We start from the raw sequence: 13,677 nt of genomic DNA on the forward strand, positions 1-13,677 counted from the left end.
ACTAGGTTCACATATACAAGAACTTTTATTTACTTAACATGTTTGTGCAAATTAACTCAATTTTGAATAATTTAGCCTTCTTACTAATATCTTTGAAATTGCAGATTTGATCTTCTAATTACATTTTTCAATACACATCAAAATTAAAATATGATTATTAATATTAAAAATGCTTGGCTTGGCATAGAGGCTCACACCTATAATCCTAACACTTTGGGAGGCTGAGGTTGGAGGGTTGCTTGAGCCCAGGAGTTTGAGACCAGCCTGGGTAACATAATAAGACCTTGTCTCTAGAGAAAAAAAAAAAAATTAGCCAGGCATGGTGATGTACACTTCGGGAGGCTGAGGTGGGAGGAACACTCGAGTCCAGGAGGTCAAGGCTGTAGTAAGCTGCCCTCCAGCCTGGGCAATGGAGTGAGGCTCTGTCTCAATAAAGAAAAATGCTTAACCACATTCTACCTAAAAGTTTCTCAGATACTACTGTGCCTATCAGATTCTACAAGTGGTTTTAAAGGTATTTGAGTCCAGCCATTTCTCTGGTGGCTTGACTCCCTGCAATCACATCCTTGCCAAGTAGTCAAGCAGCCAATTCTTAGACACTCCAGCAATGAGGAATTCATTCATTTATTTAACAAATGGTTACTGAGTGTAGACACTATACTATAAACAGGGGAACCCATTCATTTATTCAACAAATAAGTTACTGAGTGTAGACACCACACTATAAACAGCAGATAGATAGTGGGCGGAGGGAGTAGCAAGAGACAGTCCCAATCTTCCCGCAGCATGCAAGTTAGTGCAGGAATCATTATCTTATTTTCCTCACATCTGCTATATGTTTCGCAGTTTCTTGCTCATCATGTCTATCACAAAAAGAATGACACATTTAGGGGGAAACATGAACATCCATAAATTATGAAATTCAGGCCCTCATACAACACACACTTTCCTTATATACTTTCAATTTGTACACTGGAAGCCCCAAGCCATCTCCATTTAATGAAACTGAATATGCAAAGGCTTTGGGGTTTGGCACCCTAACTGTTCCTTTCTAAGGATGCACAGAGAACTAGGTGTGGGAAGAAGATGAAAGTAACCTACCAATGCCTAGCCATTAACTGTTTTTTTTTTTTTTTTTTTTTGAGACAGAGTCTCACCCTGTTGCCCAGGCTGGAGTACAGTGATGCGATCTTGGCTCACTACAGACTCTCCCTCCTGCATTCAAGCCACTCTGCTGCCTCAGCCTCTTGAGCAGCTGGGACTACGGGCCTGAGCCACCACGGCAAATTTTTTTGTATTTTTAGTAGAGACAGGGTTTCTGCACCTTGGCCAGGCTGGTCAAACTCCGGACCCCAAGTGATCCCGCCACCTCCCAAAGTGATTAGCCTCCCCAAGTGCTGGGATTACAGGTGTGGGCCACTGCACCCAGACCCCATGAACTCTTAAAGTGCAGAGTCTCCCTATGTAGGGTACTTTCCTCCCTGCCCCACTCTCTTTGGCCATTCTCTCAGCTTCTGGAAGCACTGGAGTATAATCCACAACTCTTAATGCTATCCCTGGACTGTGGGTCACATACGTGTCTATTTACTTGCCTTTTTTTCTGCTGATAAATAGTGCACATATTTTTAACATTAGAACAAATGCTCTGAACTACATCATTATAAACTATAAAGTCTGCCGGAGAAGCCCGGGTACTAGAGTTTCTTCCTTTTCTCTTAGACACGCCCAGACACTTCTGGGCCTCATTATAAAATCTCCCCAGTGAAGCCATTCATAAAAAGCAAAAATTATGCAAGATTCAAATCTTGGTGAGTTGGCAAATGAGATGAAAACATGCCTTTTCTTTCAGAGCTACATAATGACCATAAACCTTTCTTTCTTTCATGTGAAACAAAAATAGAGATAATCAAGTATAAGCCAAGGCAACCCCCTCAACCTAGTGAATATAACGAACAGCTCCTTTTCAGTTGAAGGTTTATTATGGGCCAGGCACTGGGCAACTGCTTTGGAGACATTAGTTTGTTTATTCCCCCTAATGTAACAACTCTATAAAGTTATGATTCCCATTCTATAGAGGAAGAAACAGAGCGCCAGCGAGTTAAACCTAGCAAGTAATTGCTGAACCAGGGTTTGGATCTCTGTCGGATTAAAGCCTGTGCTCCCAGCCTACAACTTAGCTGGGTAGGTCCCCCCTTCTCAGAGCTCTGTGGGCAAATTGATTGAAAAACTGAATGGTTAATTTTGTTTTGTAGAGTGTCCCGGAATTAATAAAGCTCGAGGAGTGAGGCTGCGGCTCCTCTGTGGACTAAGTGTGTGGCATCACTGCTTAGGTCAACAAGTGCCTGTCGGGGCCGGAAATGCCCGCGGAGCAGAGGGCCTTTGAGTCCCGGGGAAAGACACCGTGGGCTGCACCTGAAGCTGCATGTTTGTCTGGGTGAGTTCTTCTGCTTTCTTTTCCAATGACATCACCCAGACCTTCCTCTTCTGTCTGCAGCGGGTGGCAGCTGCCCGGTTCCGTTCCAGAAATTTCCGCCGCCTCTCGTCGGGATCCTCGTCCACCACCCTTCGCCGGCGCCCCCCTGTGGGCTGGGGTGGCTGTATTGTCTGGGTTGGCTGCATCTGTTGTGTTGCTGGTGAAACCTGCTGGGACAGAGAGGGAGGAGGTGATGGGGATAGGGAAGGACGTGTTAGGTAAGGGAAGAAACCCAAGCTGATGTTGAAATGCAAAGCACAGAAAGTCTATCGCTTCAGTCAGCATATGAGACTTGCCTCCTATGAATGAAATAAATGATGAAATCACACTCAGAAAAGAAAAAGCATCACTGACCTATATATTCTGTGATGTGTTGGCAAGATATAGGAATGACTTGTGAAAAGATGTAGTCAGATGGATTTTTCCCTGACAGGCATTTAGCCGAATCATGGTAGAGGAAACATTTATTTTTCTCCTTCAGCTATTAAAAATGTTTTACTGACGGTGTGTTTAAAAACTTTAAAGTAAGGGTCAGGTGTGGCGGGAGGATCATTTGAGGCCGGCAGTTTCAGACTAGCCTGGGCAACATAGCAAGACCCTGTGTCTACAAAAAAAATGGAAAAATTAGCCAGGCATGGTGGTGCATGCCTGCAGTTCTAACTACTCAGGAGGCTGAGGTGGGAAGCTTGCTTGAGCCCAGGAGGTCGAGGTTGCCATGAGCTATGATTGTGCCACTGCACTCCAGCCTGGGCAACACAGCAAGACCTTGTCTCTAAAAAACAAAAACAAAAACAAACAACTTTAAAATAGCCAATGTATGGCTACAGGGTGAAAACAGAAAGGTCAGGGTTATTATCACAATATGGATGACTCAACTGTCATCTGCAGAAAACCTCTGAGCAGGTTGTGGGCTCCTTTCATTCTAATAGTGGTAAAATTGTGTTGCTAACATACCTCTGGGACATCGTTGCCACTGTGGCTCCTATCAAAAGAAGCCCATGAAGCCAGGAAGGCAGGTGAAATCCTACTGTGACTCTTTCACAGTTCTTAATGCAGAGGACTAGCTGGACCTGCACACTCCACCTGGGCCTGCCTGCCCCTCAGAGGGCTCACCAGGGTGAAAGGAGATCCAGGAGAGCTTTCTAGGTGATTGGGAAGCTGGGCCTTTGAAAGCGTTAAATCGATGCCTGAAGCAGCACTGAGCCCTGTCACATGCTGTGTGTATGAGATAGTGAGAGTTGCTTGTGCATTACCATACACTTACATTAGAAGGAAATCCTAAGAGTGGCAAAGCACTTTATTAAAAAATTTTACTATGCTTATAGAGTTCTTGCAAGGTCTGTGTGAGACTCAGCAACATCTAAGGCTTAGAGACCTCCACACATACAGCTTTTTTTCTATTCATAAGGCAGACACACGGCACCTTGTGAAATTTCTACGACTGACTCTTTATATGTCTGGACACCTAATGCTTTCCCTCATGCACTTCATTCCTTCCTCCTTCTTCATTCTCAATAAAAGGCGGTTTTTTTTTTTCCTCTCCCATTTCTCAGTCACTCAGGTTTATGACTGTAATACCTATAAAGTTGTTTTACAAGAGACATTTAACCTGCAGAAATAACAGGCCAAAAGTTTTAAAAATGAAGCCCAACAATCTTTTCTACCACATTCCAGCACTATGATTGAAATCAATCAGAATGACTGTAATTGCACTAATAATGGCTACTGGTTGACATCAGTTGACTGATGGTGATATATTTTAATCCAAAACTCTATCAAACTTTCTATGACTAACTGTAAAAGAATCAGGCCCGGGGTTGAGGTTGAACTGCATCTCAGTAATTTTATGTAAAGCAAAGACATTTTCTTTTTTTCTTGAGATGGAGTCTCTCTCTGTCACCCAGGCTGGAGTGCAGTGGCATGATCTCAGCTCACTGCAACCTCTGCTGCCTGGGTTCAGGCAATTCTCCTGCCTCAGTCATCCAAGTAGCTGGGATTACAGGCACCTGCCACTGTGCCTGGCTAATTTTTGTAGTTTTTAGTTGAGACGGGGTTTCACCATCTTGGCCAGGCTGGTCTTGAACTCCTGACCTCGTGATCCACCCGCCTCGGCCTCCCAAAATGCTGAGATTACAGGCGTGAGCCACCACACCCGGCCAGCAAAGACATTTTCTAGAACTGTTTGTTGGTGACTATTTTCCTCCTGATTATAGAAGAATAACAAAATAAATTAACTGTGTAAGGTCTTACTCATCAGAATTGCTAGTGAAGACATCATCCTTGTTATTGGCAAAGACTTACCACTTGCCATTTCGGATGGTAATTCCTGAGCTAACTACTGCAAAGAAAAGCATTAAGAGGGAATGTGCTAACTGCTTGGATATTTTTGCCTTTAACTGTTTCCTTTTGTGAATTATGATCTCTTATTGCCAGCCCCAGACAAAACCCTCAAAGAGGAAAAAAATGTTTTCACATCTCCATTGCAGGGACTTATCTTTCAATTCTGTATCCACCTACCCTAAGTTTAATCAGTGTAACCCATGACACTTTTCGTGTGTCTTCACCCAAAGGCATAAGTGACGTGGTTTCAGGTGTAATGTAGGTTCAGGATTGGTTAAGAGAAATTCCTTGAAACCAGCACTCTACTATCACATCCTTACATGCAGGAGGAGCACAAGAAGCCAGGAGAAAATGCAAATACATTCCTAAAACCAGAATCTGTGTAACTGGTAATTATTGTTGCTTGTAATTTTATTTTTAAAGCAGAATTCTCTTGGCATAGATGCTCTGAAAATTGTGATCGAAAGTAATCAATTATAATTTCAAAAAGGCAGAATTTATTCCAAATCATCTTAGAATCTCAGAGTTCAAGGATTCTATTCCTACTTTCAGATAATCATACAATTAAGAAAAATGGCAAGATCTCAGTAATCAGCCAAGTTAATACAATTTAAAAGTGGTGTTTTGGGATACTGCCTAAATGATCTGGTTCAAATTTTAGCAAGACCAACCTGGGCTCTTTCTTTTTAGTATACAATTAAAAGAAGTAACTGTTCATGAAGCTAATTATAATAGCAACTAACTAATTGCATATACAATTGGCCACTTACTGACTTGAAACAGAGGGCAACTGGCTAATTGGTAATTAGCTAGTGAATGGCTTTTATATTCAAAGAATTGTTATATAACTTGCCTGTGAAATAACTTGCCCACAAAGGTGACCAAACCTTGATGTTCTTGTTTCCTTATAAACTAAGTACCTATGTGAATCAATTTGACCATCGTTGACTTTGTAGTTTTTTTTTTTTTTCCTTTCTAAATACATGTTCTAGTATGGCATTTGACTAAAAATGTGACCAAAAAGGTTCTCTGGGTAACGTTTGATTGCTATACAATTTGCTAAACTTCTATTATTTTGGTTTGGAATAACATATTTTGAACACTGTGCCAAGGGCTTTACAGAGATTCTCTTATTTAATACTCATAAGAGCCTAGAGTTTAGTCTACTATTACCCAGCCCCATTTTACAGATGGAAAAACTGAGGGTTGGAGAGGTTAATCGTTTCTGTTCACAATCACACAGTGAGGAAGCCAGGAAAAAAGTTAAGGTTATCTCACTCTAATGCTCGATTCTTATTCACAATGTAGAACACCTCTAAGGACCTTGCAAAAGACAGTTTATCTAATAAATAGCTTAGAGAGTTGCTTGTGCCTGATCCATTCTGTGGATGGCTGTCCAGGTTTGGTGCACGTTAATGGAGGGGGGCTCAAGAGTTCAAAAAGCTGCCTGGTGTAAGGTCTCGTCTCCAGGGGCAGATGACAGAGGAGACGGTGAATAAGTGTTATTTGATGGTTCCACGCTTCCGACACCCTTCTGATCCAGCTGGTTGGAAGCTGGCAGTGTGGACTGGGTGGAGGGTATGGATGAAGGTCATTCTGCTTGAGGATCCAAAGTGTCTAGGCCCAGCCATGCTCCTGGACATGCCCTTCATCCACTTACTAAAACTCACTCCAGTACAGGACTCGCCTCTCTTCTTGGCCGTGGGTGACATAACGTCTGCCTGGTCCCCCAACCCTCTTTCAGTTTTGTCTAAATGCTGGCTTTCTTTACAGCCACTCCTTGTGACTCTCCCCCACTGGGATTTGGCCTTTCTCTTGGTCTGATCATCTACAGAACTTGGCTCTCTTTCTGTTCCCTCCAACGCATTTCTCATTCAGGGGGATGAGTCACCTCTCTTCACCATTTACACAGCACCTTATGCCCTAGCATCCGTGATGGAGCTTCTTTGTCTGCCTTGAATTGTTACTCTTTAGATTTTTTAACATTCACTGTTACTCAGAAGATTGCCTGTTGTATTTAACTTCCATTTTACAGGTGACAAAATTCAGTCTCTATGATGTTTTAAAACAGCAGCTAGAACCAGGGTTAGAATTAACTTGTTTTTCTCATTCTTAATTCACATCTTTCTTCACAAATTTAAGTTCTTCCTAATCCATCGATTCATATTACTTTTGGGAGGGGCTAACTTTCTGACACACTGCAGAAATAGATTTTGGAGAACTTAAAGTTTATACTTGCCCTTAGAGACTAGACCTGATATTATTTAGTATATTATTTATAGAGATTATGATCTGGTAGGGTCTTATGGGTAAGGGTTGCCTCCTAGGAGATAAACAGAGCTCCCTAGAATGTGAGATAGAACACCTGGGCTTGTCAAACAAGATTGCTGCAAATGACCCCAGCATTAGAGCTTGCACTGTTAAGAAAGAGAATAAGAAGGGGAAAGAGATCACAGAAAAGGTCTACCTGTGCTTGGTTGCCGGTGTGCAGGGGCGGATGTGGCGAGGTCTGGTGATGTGCTGGGTGTGCATGAAGGTGGGAATGGGAGTGGTGATGTGGATGGTTCTGCTGGTGATGGGGTTGAGGGTGAGGATGGTGCGCTGGGTGCTGGTGCTGGTGTGGGTAAGGGTGGTGGGGTGGCAGTGTCTGGTGCTGATGTGGGTGCGAGTGCATGTGATGGTGTGGCGTCTGGTCCTGCCGGGAGCCCATCATCTCCATCATGTGTCCCATGGTGTTCATGTTCCCATTTGACATGGCAGCAGGGTGGTGAGTCAGTGCAGCCTTCAACCTCTGAAACAGAACAAAAGGGAGGAGAGGGAACAACTGAAGTCAGTCATGTATATGATAGAGATTTAAAAGCAAAATGACTCACATTTTCAATTCTATATTTTAGATACTATTGTTAATGTTTCCTACCAGTAGCTATCTTGCTACCAGTACAAGATAGCTTTTGTATTAATTTCATATTTTCTTACATATTGTGGTCATTAGGAGGGTCCATGTCAGCCAAATAGGTTAATTCAACTGTCAAAGCCAATGGACAGGATATCCTATCAAGAATTACACATTCTACTAAAAGGTATTTCCTATTATCCAATCAGGCATTATATCGTATCTACAACTGAATGCAAGCATACACCAAAGAGCACCATTCAATATGATAATGCCATTGAACAAAGAGCCTCCATCTGGTGTGCCATTGTATTTTGTTTTTTAATTTTTTTTTTTTTTTTTGAGACGGAGTCTCACTCTGTCACTCAGGCTAGAGTGCAGTGGTGCGATCTCGGCTCACTGCAACCTCTGCCTCCTGGCTTCAAGCAATTCTCTGCCTCAGCCTTCTGAGTAGCTGGGATTACAGGCACCTGCCGCCATGCCAAGCTAATTTTTGTATTTTTAGTAGAGATGGGCTTTCACCATCTTGACCAGGCTGGTCTTGAACTCCTGACCTCGTGATCCATCCACCTTGGCCTCCCAAAGTGCTGGGATTACAGGCGTGAGCCACTGCGCCCGGCCAGCCACTGTATTTTGTAAGAGTCACAAGAACAAATGCTCTTGCTTCTCAAAAGATTTCTCAGACACAGAGAATAAATAATTTCAAAATTTAAAATGTAGAGAACTAATCTGATTTTAGGGCTTAAAATTAGAGTTAGTAATTTATGAGCTTTGGAGGTAATGTGTAGGTATTTTCTGTTACCAATATCTTTCTTATGGTCCCTTCCAGTACTCTAATTTTTCTCACTCAATAGCTTTCTTTTGACTTTGAGAAGGGAGTGAGGAAAATAGAAGAATATGGAGTATAGTACCTCCTTTGATGGCCACATCAACCGGCCAGATATATTTCTAACACAGAAGCATTATCCATTCATAAGCAGACATGCACCCAAATAACTTGTACCTGAGTCTAAAGGAAGGGTCAGCAAACTTTTTCTATAAAGAGTCAGACAGTCAATATTTTCTTCTCTTATCTTCTCTGTCTCAACTACTCAACTCTGAAACTGTGGTGCAAAAGCAGCTGCAGACAATGTGTAAATGAATGAATCTGCTATGTTCTAATACAACTTCAGGGACAGGAAATCTGAATTTCATATAATTTTTACATGTCATGAAATGTTATTCTACTTTTGATTCTTTTTCCCCAGTCACTTAAAACGTAAAAACCATTCTTAGTTCATGCACTGGACAAAATTAGGCAGCGGGCCAGATTTGGCCCTTGGGCCATCATTTGCTAACCCTGTTCTAAAGGTTCAGTTGATAATCAGCTTAGTCCCAGTTTCTTCAAATTGTTTCTTCTGTGACACAGTCAATTATCATCATATCCCGAGGGGCACAATATGCTAAGGACTGTATAATGCAGTTACTCGTTGGAAATATATCTTATGCAGAGATGATTGTCTAATTGGCAAGCTCCCATTGGCTTCATGAAGTATTTACCAGGGGACTCAAAGTTCTCTCCAGATTTATGTTCTTATCTGATCCATGATAGTGGTGTATAATTGCTGGGCAAGGAAACAGTTGTATTTAAATGATGATCAAAGCTACCATGTGCTAACATTGTACAATATTAATGATTCTCAACCGGTTACATACACTATTGAAAAATACCAATTCAATTAATCAAAATCCTTAGTTAAACATAAAAAGCCTCTACCTGCTAAGAAAAAAATAAATAAAAAACAAGAGGAAAGGATGGTAGATTGTATGTTAATATGAGATCATCATTTCAAATATTTTCGCATCCTGATTCAGTAACCACATAGTCCACTTCTCGCCTCTTTCATGAGCAACAGATACTGCACAACAGCTACTCAACTTCATAATCCTGAAGCAGTTCAGCATCCTAAATGTCTGGAAAAGATGAGATGCTGGGTGCTGGGTATTGTGTTTCCTTTTTTTTTTTTTTTTTCTTTTTTTTTAGATGGAGTCTTGTTCTGTTGCCAGGCTGGAGTGCAGTGGCACGATCTCACTGCAACCTCCAACTGTTGGGTTCAAGCGATTCTCCTGCCTCACCCTCCCGAGTAGCTGGGACTACAGGCGTGTGCCACCATGCCCAGCTAATTTTTGTAGAGACAGGGTTTCACCATATTGGCCGGGATGGTCTCCATCTTTTGACCTCGTGATCTGCCTGCCTCGGCCTCCCAAAGTGCTGGGATTACAGGCGTGAGCCACCATGCCCGGCCATGTTTACTTCTAAACAGAAGAGTGAACTAACACTTCTCATCTCCAATTTTGAGCAATGATTTCATTGTTTTTATAAAAATGCTTATTATAAAAATTTAAGCAATGCTTTGCAATGAAGTCAGCAACAATGAAGCCAAACGTGTTGTTTATATCTGGTGGGTGAACAGCATTCCAGACAACTCTATATATGTATATGGAGAGATGAAAGAATAACTAGAATAATTTTATAACTGTGGAATTAAAATAGCATGTAATTATAAAAACTTTTATTTGACTATGGCATAGCAAAGAAATGAAAATCCGGGAAATTGCTGGGATTTAGATACATGTTTCTTTACCCTAAGAAAAGTTTTTAGATGATATCTCTGAATTTAAGGATGAAAAAATATGAAAAGAGGTTATGTTGAAATCATCATGCCTTTTAAAAAAACTGACATGATGGAAAGTATGGATGGACTTTTCTAAACTATCCCTTGTAATTTCATTACTATAAAAGTATACTTTTTATAATAAAAAATCAATTACTACAACAATATTAGATGAAAAAGTAAAAGCCACTTGCCTAGCCTTCTCCCCTAAACCCCAGTCCCATTCCTCAGATGTAACCACCACATATCCTCAGACATTTGCTTTGCATTTATTAGGATACATTTGTGCAAGCCCTTTTAATACATAGTTTTGTATCCTGCTTTTTGTCCCTTTAGCAATATATCCACAAAATAGGTAATAATAATGGCTATCATTAGCTAAGTACTTGCTATGTGCCAGTTCTTGTTCTATATGTTTTACAAATATCAAGCCACCTAATCCTCAGAACAACCATGTAAGGCTAAACGAGAGGCAAAGCCACTCTACCTCCAAAGCTTGTTCTCTAAACCAGGAGAGAAGGTGCCACAAGCCATGCCATTCACACTTTGCCAAAAACAGAAATGTACTGTGTTTTGCCACCGCCCCATCATCAAAAGGAAAAGCAGAAGGAGTGAGAAGGGGCTAGAAGAGCTGACAAGAGGAGAAGTTATTGCTGCGTGGTCCAGCAATGGCCACGTGCAAGTGTTACTCAGCACACGGCTAGGGACCTGGATGCGCTCTTTCTGAAATTTAGTGGAAGAGAGAATGGATGGTAAAGAATTTCCAGGAACTTCATCTGCAGCAAAGAAAGGATTATCCAGGGTTCAGCATCTTCATCTCCCTTGTATTTGTGAAGAATTGATACTTACATTTCCCCAATCCAAAACACAGACATGATAAGGGCCATGCATCCGTTCTCCCTGCCTCTACTTCCTCACCCTTGGCTTTAACCCTTGTAAGTCTGTCTAATGCTCAGGGGATGAAGGTCAAAGCCCTTAATATGGCCTAGCTGTGGTCCCTGCAGGGCATGGGCCTGCCTTCCCATCAGCCCTTTCTCTTCCCAGCCAGCCACACTGACCAACTTTCAGTGCATCATGCACCCCTAGATATGGGGCCTTCGTGTTTCACAATCTTCTTGCCTAGGATGCTCTTTCCCTTTCTTCAGACATTCCCTTTCTTCAGTCCAGCCTTCTCCTTAGTAAACTTCTCCCTGGTTTCCTAGTGTAAATCAGTTCCTGTTATATGATCCTAGTAGAACCATATTTCTTTTAAAAAATAATTTAGTTTGTAGCTATATACTTTTAGTATGATTAATTAATATTCATCAACCATCTCAGATTGTAAGCTTAGAGCAGAAACCATGTTAGAATTTGCTCAGTGTTAAATTCACAGCTTTAGCACAGAGCCTGATACATATGATACACTGAATTCATATTTGTGGAATGAATGAAGGAATGAATGAATTAAACTTTCTGAGACTTATGATAAATGCAGCATTTTAATCTTGGATCACTGTATCTGCTATTTATGTGGGAGGATGATTTTATTAGTCAACCAAGGTTAGCAGAATCAACTACAGAAGTCATGTAGGCAGATGGGCTGTAAAAATACAGTCAAAACAGTTTCCTGCTCCACACCTTGCCTGCCCTTTAGAAAACAGTAACAGAGAAAAGAAAACAGAAGTAAGTAAGAGGAATGCCTGTTAATTTTATCTTGATGTATTTTCCTTGAAAATTTGGCAAGGAAAATAAAAAATCTATGTAGGAGTGGGTCATTGTGCCATCCCTTCAAAGCTACAAGCAACTTTTCCACCTTTAATTAGGAGCAAATGGAACCTGACAAATAAATATGATGCACCAGATCTTCATCTCTCAAATAATTAGCTTATACTGTTAAGGGAAATTACTTGATTGCCTCAAGTCTATTCTTGTACTGTTCAGGCCAACACAATAATGCTAGCAATGCTTATAACATTCTACTTAACTATTTATTTACTCAACAAATGTTTATTGGGCTTCAACTATGTGCCAAGTACCATAATAGGCACATTGTTATTTGCCCACTATTTGAAGGAAATGGAAGATGCATAAAGCCAAGTTTTTTAAAACACCAGAGAGAAGAAATACACATTTAGATGTGGAGATGAAGACTTTTGATCACCCCTCAGAAAATCACAGGCCTCTGGGTTGAGTCTACCCTCTGAGCAGCAGCCTGTGTGAATGCAGTGAAGATAAGTGATTATCCAGCTGCTCTGCATATGCCACATTGAATATTCTCCGTGTCATTTCAAAACAGTTTGGGACACTCCTCAAAGTCCTAAGGAGCCTACTGCGTCCCTGGATCCTGGTGCCAACAAGAGCCGCAGTTGCACTGTAAATCATTCAAATCTCCCAAATATAGAAATTTCTACTCCACTCTCTTAGGGATGATAAATGACCAGTAAATGGGTCTAGGCTGTATTTTGCAGAATGATTTTTCTTTTTGAAGTTGAACTGTGTCTTGTTTTAAATAACATTCCACCTAATACCAAGAAAAGGCAGCATTCCACCTAATGCCAAGAGAGAGGAAAATTAATGAGTAAATATACATATATTTTTCAGCTATAAAACCCAGGGCTATTACTGACATGACTGCAAGAAAGAAAGAAATATGATTCTTGTCAACTTTCTGTCATCTTCTTACCATGTTCATTTATATGAGAGAAAATTAGGAGAGGCGGCGAGAAGCCTGACGCACAGCTAGTTTCAGTCGAAAGGGGTCATTTTCATTTGGTCCATGTATTTTCTAAGCTCCTGTCCACTGTCTGTGATGGGAGGGTGGGCCTGCTGCCGGGTTCTTGGTAAGGAACCAACTGTCCACCTCCTCCCATCCCAGTGTGGCCACTGCTGTCATGGCCCAGCCCTGGTCCCTCTTTAATTTCCCGTTTAGCTCAAGTTTGCATCATGGCATGTCGGGTGAAGCCTGGGTACACCCACACGTCATTACCGCCACAAGCATGCATGCTTGTGTGCCTGCGTGAGTGTGCACACACACAGCACACCCACCCACACCCACCCAGGGCAATTTATCTCCCATTAGCAAGTGGCTCATGCCAATTAGAAACATTTGTGGAACTGTGAAAACATCACTTCTCCATCTTCGACAAGGCTGACTGCTTATGCTTTATAGACTCTGAAAGCCGAGCCGAATTATTAAACATTAATTGAAATTCAATTGAGTGAGAGTGAGGAAGGTTGGAGTATTCTTTCCAGAAAGGGTTTAATTATAAATGGCTGTTGGTTTTTGCTCCAGAAAAAAAATGTGAAAATATCAAAAGGTAGTGTTTCTGGGTTGACCA

At 41.4% G+C, this 13,677-nt stretch overlaps 1 protein-coding gene across 3 annotated transcripts in view; it reads right to left on the minus strand.

Moving 5' to 3' along the window:
* CREB5 (cAMP responsive element binding protein 5) overlaps window positions 1-13,677 on the minus strand; it is a 415,731-nt gene that overhangs the window by 14,112 nt on the left and 387,942 nt on the right. For all 3 annotated transcript variants that reach the window (XM_005549906.4, XM_005549909.4, XM_065542173.2), the window contains 2 exons: window positions 7,281-7,604; window positions 2,413-2,640 (listed from right to left, as the gene is read on the minus strand). In XM_005549906.4, the coding sequence (XP_005549963.1) occupies window positions 2,413-2,640; window positions 7,281-7,604 (552 nt within the window). The remainder of the gene's footprint in view (window positions 1-2,412; window positions 2,641-7,280; window positions 7,605-13,677) is intronic.

Source organism: Macaca fascicularis, chromosome 3 (genome assembly GCF_037993035.2).
Source record: "Macaca fascicularis isolate 582-1 chromosome 3, T2T-MFA8v1.1".
Taxonomy (NCBI): Eukaryota; Metazoa; Chordata; class Mammalia; order Primates; family Cercopithecidae; genus Macaca; species Macaca fascicularis.